Source organism: Leucoraja erinacea, chromosome 45 (assembly GCF_028641065.1).
Source record: "Leucoraja erinacea ecotype New England chromosome 45, Leri_hhj_1, whole genome shotgun sequence".
Taxonomy (NCBI): Eukaryota; Metazoa; Chordata; class Chondrichthyes; order Rajiformes; family Rajidae; genus Leucoraja; species Leucoraja erinaceus.
This window is the reverse complement of record NC_073421.1, coordinates 335,749-348,110: the sequence shown is the minus strand read 5'-3', so window position 1 is coordinate 348,110 and position 12,362 is coordinate 335,749. Positions and strand designations below refer to the sequence as shown.

The window sequence follows — 12,362 nt, the reverse complement described above, 5'->3', positions numbered from 1 at the left end:
CCCCTCCCTGCCCCATGGCCCCGCCCCTCCCCGCCCAATGGCCCCGCCCCTCCCTGCCCCATGGCCCCGCCCCTCCCTGCCCCATGGCCCCCGCCCTCTGCCCCATGGCCCCGCCCCTCTCTGTCCCCTGGCCCCGCCCATCGCTGCCCCATGGCCCCGCCCCTCCCTGCCCCATGGCCCCGCCCCTCCCTGCTCCATGGCCCCGCCCCTCCCTGTCCCATGGCCCCGCCCCTCGCTGCCCCATGGCCCCGCCCCTCCCTGTCCCATGGCCCCGCCCCTCCCTGCACCATGGCCCCGCCCCTCCCTGTCCCATGGCCCCGCCCCTCCCTGCACCATGGCCCCGCCCCCGACCAGGAATTGAAAAGGATGAGAGGGCTATAAAAGAACCATATAAAATGTTCAAGGGTTTCTACACGCTAGAGGCAGGAAACATGTTCCCGATGTTGGGGGAGTCCAGAACCAGGTGGCACAGTTTAAGAAACCAAGAAGAAATAAGGACTGAGATGAGGAAAAACTTTTTCACGCAGAGAGTTGTGAATCTGTGGAATTCTCCGCCTCAGAAGGCAGTGGAGGCCGGTTCTCAGGATGTTTACAAGAGAGAGTTAGCTCAGGGCTAAAGGAATCAAGGGATATGGGGAGAATGCAGGAACATTGAATGGCGGTGCTGGCTGCAATGACCAGGCTCAGGAACAGCTACTTCCCCAGAGCCATCAGGCTATTAAACCTGGCTCGGACAAAACTCTGATTATTAATAACCATTTTCTGTTATTTGCACTCCATCAGTTTATTTATTCATGTGTGAATATATTTATATCATGGTAGGTACACAAAAAAGCTGGAGAAACTCAGCGGGTGCAGCAGCATCTATGGAGCGAAGGAAATAGGCAACGTTTCGGGCCGAAACCCTTCTTCAGACTGATCGCGGGGGGGGCGGGGACAAGAAAGGAAAAAGGAGGAGGAGCCCAAAGGCTGGGTGATGGGAGGAGACAGCAGGGGGACTGAGGTAGGGGAGGAGATAGCAAGGACCAACAAAATTGGGAGAATTCGATGTTCATGCCCCCAGGATGCAGACTCCCCAAGCGGAATATAAGGTGCTGTTCCTCCAATTTCCGGTGATGCTCGCTGTGGCCATGGAGGAGACCCATGATAGAGAGGAGTGGGAGGGGGAGTAAGTGCTGAGCCACCGGGAGGTCAGCTTGGTCTCCCGACGTGTTCGGCGAAACGATTGCCCAACCTCCGCTTGGTCTCACCGATCTAGATCTGCTGACATCTGCTGATATCTAGAGCAGCGGATGCAATAGATCATGGTATATGGACACACTGACCTGTTTTGTAGTCAATGCCTACTATGTTCTGTGTGCTGAAGCAAAGCAAGAATTTCATTGTCCTATACAGGGACACATGACAATAAACTCACTTGAACTTGAACTTGAAGGGCCGAATGGCCAACTATGTTTCTATGTCCCGTTCTCGCGTCCCTCTCAACATCCCGCCCCCACTCCTCCCAGTCATTGGCTGTGATTCGTCACTCCTTGATCCAGGCCCTCCCTTCGGCCCGAAACGTTGCCTATTTCCTTCGCTCCAGAGATGTTGCTGCATCCGCTGAGTTTCTCCAGAATTTTTGTCTACCTCACCTACAAAGCCCTCCACCATCTGCCCCCCCCCCCATATCTCACTGACCTCCTCTTCCCCCTACCAACCCTCACGGTCCCTCAGATCCACATCAGCCGGTCTCCTCTCCATCCACAAGTCCAACCTCCGCAGTTTTGGGGACAGAGCCTTCTCCAGGGCTCTGGAACTCCCTCCCCCAACTGATCCGCAATTCCGTGTCCCTCACCATCTTCCAGTCCCGTCTCAAGACCCATCTCTTCACCTCTGCCTATCCTTAGCCCCATGTCCCCCTCCCTTTTCATCAGTGCTTGAATTGCCTCATATTGTGTTTTGTATTGAATTCTGTACAGCTCGGCATTTAACACAATCATCCCCTCCAAACTGGTTACCAAACTCGCAGAACTGGGTCTCTGTGCATCCCTCTGCAACTGGATCCTCGACTTCCTCGTCCACAGACCACAGTCTGTTCGTATTGGTGGAAATGTGTCAGCCTCGATAACAATCAGCACGGGAGCACCTCAGGGCTGCGTGCTCAGCCCCCTGCTGTACTCACTCTATACCCATGACTGCGTAGCGAACCACAGTGCGAACTCCATCATCAAGTTCGCTGACGACACCACTATTGTGGGGCGTATCACTGATGGGGATGAGTCAGAGTACAGAAGAGAGATCGAGCAACTGTCCATATGGTGCCAGCGCAATAACCTGGCCCTCAACACCATCAAAACCAAGGAACTGATTGTGGACTTTGGAAGGAGTAGGAGGGGTCCCAGAGCCCCATTTATATCAATGGGTCGATGGTTGAAAGAGTCAAGAACTTCAAATTCCTGGTCGTGCACATCTCTGAAGATCTTTCCTGGTCCGAGAACACTAACGCAATTATCAAAAAAGCGCATCAGCGCCTCTACTTCCTGAGAAGATTACGGAGAGTCGGATTGTCAAGGAAGACTCTCTCTAACCTCTACAGGTGCACAGTAGAGAGCATGCTGACCGGTTGCATCGTGGCTTGATTCGGCAATTTGAGCGCCCTGGAGAGGAAAAGACTACAAAAAGTAGTAAACATTGCCCAGTCCATCATCGGCTCTGACCTTCCTTCCATCGAGGGGATTTGTCGCAGTCGCTGCCTCAAAAAGGCTGGCAGTATCATCAAAGACCCACACCATCCCGGCCACACACTCATCTCCCTGCTACCTTCAGGTAGAAGGTTCAGGAGCCTGAAGACTGCAACAACCAGGTTCAGGAATAGCTACTTCCCCACAGCCATCAGGCTATTAAACCTGGCTCGGACAAAACCCTGATTATGAATAACCACTGTCTGTTATTTGCACTTTATCAGTTTATTTATTCATGTGTGTATATATTTATACAATGGTATATGGACACACTGATCTGTTCTGTAGTCAATGCCTACTATGTTCTGTTGTGCTGAAGCAAAGCAAGAATTTCATTGTCCTATCAGGGACACATGACTATTATTAGCTCCCTCCACACACAATACTCCGTATTGTTATTGGCCAGTTTCCCTGTCATTCAGCGCCCAGTTGTCCCGCCCCGTCGCTTATGGTCCCGCCCCATCCTGCCATTGGCCGGGCCCTATATCAATCAGGCAGAAAGACCCGCCCCCAGCCGACTTCAACCTGTCATTGGCTGGCCTCGCCGTCACTCACTGCTGAGTGACACGCCCCACCCTAATCCAGTCTCTCATTGGCTCTGCCCAACGTCACTCATTGCCTAAAGCCCGCCCCTGCCGGGTTGTCCCGCCCCCACTCCGTGATCCGCCCCCTGTCATTGGCCGGGCGCCCTGCCACTCACGGCTGCGGTGTCCCGCCCCCACTCCGTGATCTGCCCCCTGTCATTGGCCGGGCGCCCTGCCACTCACGGCTGCGGTGTCCCGCCCCCCAACAACCGTCTCCCCGCCACTGCCGCTGCTCCCGTAGATGGCCGACCATAACCCCCCCCCCCCCCCCCCCCCCCCCCCCCCCCCCCCCCCCCCCCTCCTCACCCTCTACCCCCGGCCCCCACCAACCCCCCCACCCCCCCTCAAACAATGCTTCCCTTCACACCAGGGTTGAAAACAAACAAAAATAAACATTTGCCGGTCGCTATTCATTGCGGTGGAGCTCGGGAGGGGCCGGAGTCTTCACTTCACTCCGCGCTGCGGCTGCTCGGCCCGTCACTCACAGTGCCTGCAACATGGCGGCGGCGGCGAGATGCTCACCTTACCGGCCCGTCCCCCACATCATCTTCCACATTGACGGCCTGTTGCTGGGTGAGAGTCCGCGCGCGGTACCCGGGCTCCCCGCGTCCTGGGCTCGGCCTCCCCCCCCGCCCATTCATCCGTCCGTCCGTCCGTCCGCCCATCAATCCGCCCATCCCCCGCCTGAACCGGCCTGAACCTCACTTCATCTCACCCTCAAACCGTCAACTCTCCCCCCCCCCCCGCTCACTCCTCTCTCTCCCTCCCCCCCTCACTCTCTCCCCCCCCTCACTCACTCACTCCCCCCTCACTCACTCTCTCACTCCCGCCCCCCCTCTCTCACTCCTCCCCCCCTCACTCCCCCCCCCTTCCCCCTCACTCACTCTCCTCCCACTCACTCTCTCCCCCCCTCACTCACTCCCCCCTCCTCACTCTCTCTCTCCCCCCCTCACTCTCTCCCCCCCCCCACTCTCTGCCCCCCCCCACACACTCTCTCACTTACTCTCTCCTCCCCCCTCACTCTCTCCCTCCCCCCCCACTCACTCTCTCCCTCCCTCACTCACTCTCTCCCTCACTTACTCCCCCCCCCTCACTCTCTTCCCTTCACTCACTCTCTCCCCCTCACTCACTCACTCTCTCCCTCTCCCCCACTCTCTCTCCCCCCCTCACTCTCTCTCTCCCTCCCCTCCCTCTCTCTCAATCACACTCTCTCCCTCTCCCTCTCTCCCCCCTCTCACTCTCTCCCTCTCTCTCTCCCCCTCACTCCTCTCTCTCCCCCCTCACTCTCTCTCCCCCCCTCACTCCCTCTCTCCCCCCCTCCTCACTCACTCACTCCCCCCTCACTCACTCTCCCCTCCCCCTCACCCCTCTCCCTCACTCCCTCACTCCCCCCCCCCTCACTCACTCTCTCTCCCCCCCCACTTACTCACTCCCCCTCACTCACTCCCCCCCCTCACTCACTCACTCCCCCCCTCACTCACTCACTCACTCCCCTCACTCTCACTCTCTCTCCCTCCCCTCACTCACCCCCCCCCTCCTCACTCTCTCCCCCCTCACTCTCTCCCCCCCTCCTCACTCTCCCCCTCCTCACTCTCTCCCCCCCTCACTCCCTCCCCCACTCTCTCTCCCCCTCTCCCCCCTCACTCACTCTCTCCCCCCTCACTCACTCTCCCCCTCTCCTCTCTCTCCCCCTCACTCTCTCTCCCCTCACTCTCCTCCCCCCCTCCACTCCCCTCCCCCCCCCCTCACTCTCTCCCCCTCCCTCACTCTCCCCTCTCTCCTCACTCTCCCCCCCTCACTCACTCCCCCCCCCCCCACTCTCTCTCCCCCTCCTCTCACCCTCTCCCCCTCACTCCCCCCCCCCCCCTCACTCTCTCCCCCCCCCTCACTCACTCCCCCCCCCCCTCTCACCACTCTCCCCCCCCTCACTCTCCTCACTCTCTCACTCTCTCCCCCTCACTCCTCCTCCTCCCCCTCACTGGCACTCTCCCCCCTCACTCTCTCTCCCCCTCCCTCACTCCCTCCCCCGCCCCCTCCTCACTCTCTCCTCCCTCCCTCACTCTCTCCCCCTCACTCACTCCCCCCCCCCCTCACTCCTCCCCCTCACTCACCTCTCCCCTCCCCCCCTCACTCACTCTCTCCCCTCACTCACTCACTCTCCCCCTCACTCACTCTCTCCCCCTCACTCACTCCCCCCCCCCCTCACTCACTCTCCCCTCACTCCCTCTCTCCCCCCTCACTCACCTCCTCTCTCCCCCCTCACTCACTCTCTCCCCTCACTCACTCTCTCCTCCCTCACTCACTCCCTCTCCCCCTCACTCACTCTCTCCCCCTCCACTCACTCTCTCTCCCCCTCACTCACTCCCCCCTCCCCCTCCCTCACTCTCTCCCCCCTTCTCACTCTCTCTCCCCCTCTCTCTCTCTCTCTCCTCCCCCTCACCCCCCTCTCTCCCTCCCCCCTCCCCTCCCCCTCACTCCCTCTCCCTCCCTCTCCTCCCTCCTCCCCCCTCACTCACTCTCCCTCCCCCCCTCACTCACTCTCTCCCCCCTCTCCCCCTCCTCTCCCTCACTCTCTCCCCCCCCCCCCTCACTCCCCCCCCACTCCCCTCACTCTCCCCCTCACTCACTCTCCCCCTCACTCACTCTCCCCCCCCCTCTCACTCCCCCCCTCACTCCCCTCTCCCCCCCCCCTCACTCACTCTCCCCCCTCACTCCTCTCTCCCCCACTCACTCCCTCCCTCACTCCCCTCCCTCCCCACTCTCTCTCTCCCCCCCCCTCCCTCACTCACTCTCCCCTCCCTCACTCTCACACTCCCTCACTCTCCCTCTCCCCCCTCACTCACTCTCCCCCTCACTCACTCTCCCCCCCTCTCCCTCACCTTTCCCCCTCACTCACTATCTCCCTCGCTTACTCTCCCCCTCACTCTCCCTCCCCCCTCCCCCTCTCCCTCTCTCCCCCCCTCCTCACTCTCTCCTCTCCCCCTCTCTCTCTCCCTCCCCGCCGCTCACTCACTCTCTCCCTCCCCTCCCCTCACTCCTCACTCTCTCCCCCCCCTCACTCTCTCCCCCCTCACTCACTATCTCCCTCACTTACTCTCTCCCCCCCTCACTCACTCTCCCCTCCCTCACACTCTCCCCCCCCTCTCCTCTCCCCCCCCCTCACTCTCCTCCCCCCCCTCACTCACTCTCTCACTTACTCCCTCCTCTTCTCACCCTCCCCTCTCTCTCCCCCCCTCACTCTCCTCCCCCCCTCACTCCTCTCCCTCCTCCCCCTCACCCCCCCCCCCTCCTCACTCTCTCCCCCCCTCACTCACTCCTCCCCCCCCACTCACCTCTCCCCCTCACCTCTCTCTCTCCCTCACTCACTCTCTCCCACTCACTAACTCACCCACTCTCTCTCTCTCTCCTCTCTCCCACCCCCTCTCTCTCTCCCTCTCTCTCTCACCCACTCCCCCCCTCACTCTCTCTCTCTCCCCCTCACTCTCATTCTCCCCCTCACTCTCTCTCTCTCCTTCACTCCCCTCCCCCTCACTCACTCTCTCCCCCGTCACTCTCTTTCCTCCTCCCTCTCCCCCCCCCCTCACTCCCTCTCCCCCCTCCTCACTCACTCTCCCCCCTCACTCACTCCCCCCTCACTCACTCTCCCCACTCCCCCTCCTCACTCTCCCCTTCACTCACTCCCTCCCCCTCACTCACTCTCTCCTCCCTCCTCCTCACTCTTTCCCTCTCTCCCCCTCACCTCCCCCACACTCCCTCTCTCCCCCTCACTCTCCTCCCCTCACTCACCCACTCACTCCCTCTCTCTCACTCCACTCTCTCCCTCTCCCCCTCACTCACTCTCCCCCTCACTCACTCTCCTCTCCCCCTCACTCACTCCCCCCCCCCCACTCCCTCCCTCCTCTCCCTCTCTTTCCCTCACTCTCACCCCCTCCCTCACTCACTCTCCCCCTCTCACTCTCTTTCCCTCCTCACCCTCCCCCCCCCTCTCACTCCTCCCCCCACCCACTCCCTCCCCCCCTCACCCCTCTCCCCCCCTCCTCTCTCCCTCTCCCCCTCATTCACTCTCTCTCCCCCTCACTCACTCTCTCCCCCTCACTCACTCTCTCCCCTCACTCATTCTCCCCCTCACACTCTCTCTCCCTCACCTCACTCCCCCCTCACTCACTCTCACTGACTCTCCTCCCTCACTCTCACTCTCCCCCTCCACTCACTCTCCCCCCCTCACTCACTCTCTCCCCCTCACTCTCACTCTCCCCCCTCACTCACTCTTCACTCTCACCCCCCCCTCTCACACTCTCTCCCCCTCACTCACTCTCCCCTCTCACTCACTCTCTCCCTCACTTACTCTCCCCCTCACCCACTCCCCCCTCTCACACTCCTCTCATTTCATCTCTCGCTGAACCGTCCCCCACCACCCCTCATCCAACTCACCCCAATCACACATTTCTCCCGCTCACCCCTTCCCCTCATTCTCTGCCTCAGAAGGCAGTGGAGGCTGATATTCACTGGATGTATTCAAAAGAGAGTTAGATTTAGGGCTAACGTAGTCAAGGCTATGGGGGGAAAAGCAGGAACAGGGTACTGATTATGGGCCTGAAGAAGGGTTTCGTCCCAAAACCTTGCCTATTTCCTTCGCTCGTTAGATGCTGCTTCACCTGCTGAGTTTCTCCAGCATTTTTGTGTGCATACTGATTATGGATGATCAGCCATGATCATATTGAATGGCGGTGCTGGCTCGAAGGGCCTACTCCTGCACCTGTGGTCTATGTATGTATGTATCTCCTCACACATCTCACTTTGTCCCTCTCATCCCTCAACCCATCCCTCTCACCCCTCTATCCCAACCCACCCTCGCCAGCAGACAGTTGACCATCCTCATCCCCGACTCACGCCTTTGCACTTCTCTCCGTAACGCGTGCCCCTACTACCTCCTCATCCAACTCCTCCCTCACCCCAATCCCAGATCTCTCCCCCTCCCATTCCCCTCACTCGCTCCCCCCCTAGATCGCTCTCTCCCCCCCCCTGCTCGCTCTCTCCCTCCCCCGCTCGCTCTCTCCCCCGCTCACTCTCTTCCCCCCCCCCCCCCCCCCCACCCCTTTTTCACTCACGCGTGTACTAGGTTTGGAAACTGCTGCACGACATCCTGTAACTTGTGGGGAGCTACAGGAATTAGTACTGGGGCTCAACTGGTTAATGAATGCAGGAACTGAGGCTTTGAAAGTAGGATTTACTGATGATGCAAAGATAGGTGGGTTAGTAAATGATGGACAGAAAGGAACACAGCAGGACGCAAAGAACCTGCAGAACTTTGGGTTGATTGAGTGGGTGAAAGTTTGCAGAGGAAGTGCAATATGGGAAAATGTGATGTCATGTATTTTGGAAGGACAAATGAGGAAGCAAAGTATTTAAATGAAGACGGCTAACTATTGCTAAAGAAAATGTATTGGAGAAACTTCAAACGTAACATTAAAGTGCGGAGAGGCAAGAAGAGACTGCAGATGTTGGATTCTAGAAAAATAAAAAACAAAATAGAAAAAAAGTGAGCATGCAGGTACAGAAGGCAGTGAAGAAAGCGAATGGCATGATGGCACATTTAACAAGAGGAGTCGAGTATAGGAGCAAAGGGGTCCTTCTGCAGTTGTACAGAACCCTAGTGAGACTACACCTGGAGTATTGTGTGCAGTTTTGGTCCCCTAATTTGAGGAAGGACATTCTTGCTATTGAGGGAGAACAGCGTAGGCTTACAAGGTTAATTCCCGGGATGGCGGGACTGTCATATGCTGAGAGAATGGAGCGGCTGGGCTTGTACACTCTGGAGTTCAGAAGGATGAGAGGGTATATTATTTAAACATAAGATTGTTAAGGGTTTGGACACGCTAGAGGCAGGAAACAGGTTCCCGATGTTGGGGGAGTCCAGAACAAGGGGCCATGGTTTAAAAATAAGGGGTAGGCCATTTAGAGCAGAGACGAGGAAACACTTTTTCTCAGAGAGTTGTGAGTCTGTGGAATTCTCTGCTTCAGAGGGCAGTGGAGGCGGGTTCTCTGGATTCTTTCAAGAGAGAGCTAGATAGGGCTCTTAAAAATAGCGGAGTCAGGGGATATGGGGAGAAGGCAGGAACGGGGTACTGATGATCTGCCATGATCACATTAAATGGCGGTGCTGGCTCCAAGGGCTGAATGGCCTACTCCTGCACCTATTGTCGATTGTCTATTGTCTATAACAAAGTGCTGGAAGAACAGCAAACATGTCAGGCAGTATCTGTGGACGTAATGGACAGATGACATTTTGGGTCCCGAAATTTTCTTCAGACAATGTTAGGTCAGGAAGCTACATCAGGACTGAGAGGAAAGAGAGCCAGTATAAAGAGGCGAGGGGTGAGACAGGGGTGCAAGTGGTCTTTGGTGGGCCAAGGAGAGGTGAGGGATGGTGGAACCAAGAGTCGAGTCTACCAAAAACAGAACAATGAAGTTCTTATTTGCAGCCTAACAGGTCTGTAAATAGACACAAAATGATGGAGTAACTCAGCGAGTGATACCCCCTGCTCTCCAAACTGCCTGTCCCGCTGAGTTACTCCAGCATTTTGTGTCTTATCTTCAGTGTAAACCAAGTTCAAGTTACATTTATTGTCACATGCACCAATTCGTACAGTGAGATTTTTGAGTTCCCATACAGCCATACAAAAAAAAAGAACATCATACACGATAGAGTTTAACATAAACATCCTCACACAGCGGAATCAACCGGCATCTACCGTTCCTTCCTACACGTTAGATTTGTAAATGTGGTACTCATAAGTTCATGAGTTAATGTTATAGGAGCAGAAGTAGGCCACTCAGCACATCACCTACTCTGCCATTCAATCATGGCTGATCTATATTTCCACCTCAACCACATTCTCCTGCCTTCTACTCGTAACCTTTGACGTCCTTATTAATCATGAATCTGTCAATATCCCCCCTGGAAATACTCAATGGCTCCACAGGCGTCTGTGGCAGAATTCCACAGATTCACCACCCTCTGACTAATGAAAACCCTTCTTATCTTTCTAAAGGTATGTCCTTTAATTCTGAGGCTATAACCTCTGGTCCCATACTCTCCCACTAGTGGAAACATCCTCTCCAGATCCATTCTATCTAGGCCTCATCAGGCCTACTCATAGATAACATGATTAAAAAAAAATTCAATAAATAAAAGAAAACACAATATTATTCCAAAACAAAATACCAAAGTATCTAGTGCAACCGAGAGAGTTTGTAGTTTGGTTGGTCTTTGCTGTGTTCAAGAGCCTGGTGGTTGACGGGAAGAAGCTGGTCCTGGACATAGAGATCACTGTTTTCAGACCTGTTCCATCTTCCCGATGGTAGGAATGAAATGAGCGCATGGCCATGATGGTGTGAATCTTTTATGATACAATAGACAATAGGTGCAGGAGTTGGCCATTCGGCCCTTCGAGCCAGCACCGCTATTCAATGTGATCCTGGCTGATCATCCCCAATCAGTACCCCGTTCCTGCCTTCTCCCCATATCCCCTGACTCTGCCATGTTTAAGAGCCCTATCTAGCTCTCTCTTGAAAGTATCCAGAGAACCGGCCTCCACCACCTTCTGAGGCAGAGAATTCCACAGACACACAATCCTCTGTGTGAAAAAGTGTTTCCTCGTCTCCGTTCTAAATGGCTTACCTCTTATTCTTAAACTGTGGCCCCTGGTTCTGGACTCCCCAAACATTGGGAACATGTTTCCTGCCTCTAGCGTGTCCAAACCCTTAATAATCTTATATGTTTCAATAAGATCCTCTCTCATCCTTCTAAACTCCAGAGTGTACAAGCCCAGCCGCTCCATTCTCTCAGTATGACAGTCCCGCCATCCTGGGAATTAACCTTGTAAACCTACGGTGTGCTCCCTCAATAGCAAGAATGTCCTTCCTCAATTTAGGGGACCAAAACTTCACGCAAGGTAGGGGTGAGGTGGAATTAGGAAGCGGCTAGGTGGATGATAGTTGGGAGCAGGTTATTTTTTTAAAAAGGCAGATGGATCAGGTGGGGGAAAGGATAAAGAGTTGTAGCTAGGTATGCCATGTAGTCTTATTTAAAAAATAAAAATTTTAATATAAATTTTATTGAGCCATCACAAAATGGGTGCAGATTATGTTTCCAAATGTACATATCAAAACAGAACATTTGAGTATAATACAAACAATATGGGCGGGCATGTTTATAAAAACAACATTAAAAACAAATAAATAAATAATGGGGGGGGGAAGTAACTATAATAAGTAAGTAAAATAAATAAGTAAAGTGCAGAAGGTGACTACAGCGCATAGGGAGCATGTAGTCTTATGTTGCATGAACATAGTATACAAGGAAGAAAGACACAAGATGCCGGAGTAACTCAGCTGGTCAGGCGGCTACCCGGCCACAGAGTTACTCTGGCACTTTGCCTCTTTTTGTAAAGCACAATCTCTCTCCTCTGTCCTGTCTGCTCACCATGTGCAGCTCCCAGCTGATCAACAGCTTTGTTCTCCCTTCCCATTCTGCCTGAGAGTGCTGGAGTAACTCAACAGTCAGGCAGCATCTCTGGAGAATATGGAGAAATTATGGGTTACACAAAGAAGCTGGAGAAACTCAGCGGGTGCAGCAGCATCTATGGAGCGAAGGAAATAGGCAACGTTTCGGGCCGAAACCCAGAAGGGTTTCGGCCCGAAACGTTGCCTATTTCCTATAGTGGAGATGGTTCAACTCTTTGCATGGAGCGAAGGAAATAGGCAACGTTTCGGGCCGAAACCCAACACTGGATAAATTATGGTTTGGATCAAGTCCCTTCTTTAGGATGATGATGGTGGGGAGGAGAAGAGCGGAGTGGAGGAGGGGCAGCACAAAGCCTGGCGGGCTTCAGGTGAATCCAGGTGGGAGGGGAGGGAGACTGGTAGACAGATGGTTGGACAAGGGCCTGAAGGATAGAAGAGATGCGAGTTCGGGTCAGAACATGGTCGTACAGCAGAACGAATCTATAGACAATAGGTGCAGGAGTAGGCCATTCGGTCCTTCGAGCCAGCA

General features: G+C 55.2%; 1 protein-coding gene across 3 annotated transcripts in view; it reads left to right on the top strand.

The window, feature by feature from the left end:
• Positions 1-3,725: 3,725 nt before the first annotated feature.
• pudp (pseudouridine 5'-phosphatase) overlaps positions 3,726-12,362 on the top strand; it is a 104,213-nt gene continuing 95,576 nt past the window's right edge. For all 3 annotated transcript variants that reach the window (XM_055664816.1, XM_055664815.1, XM_055664817.1), the window contains exon 1: positions 3,726-3,880. In XM_055664816.1, the coding sequence (XP_055520791.1) occupies positions 3,805-3,880 (76 nt within the window). In that variant the 5' untranslated portion in view covers positions 3,726-3,804. The remainder of the gene's footprint in view (positions 3,881-12,362) is intronic.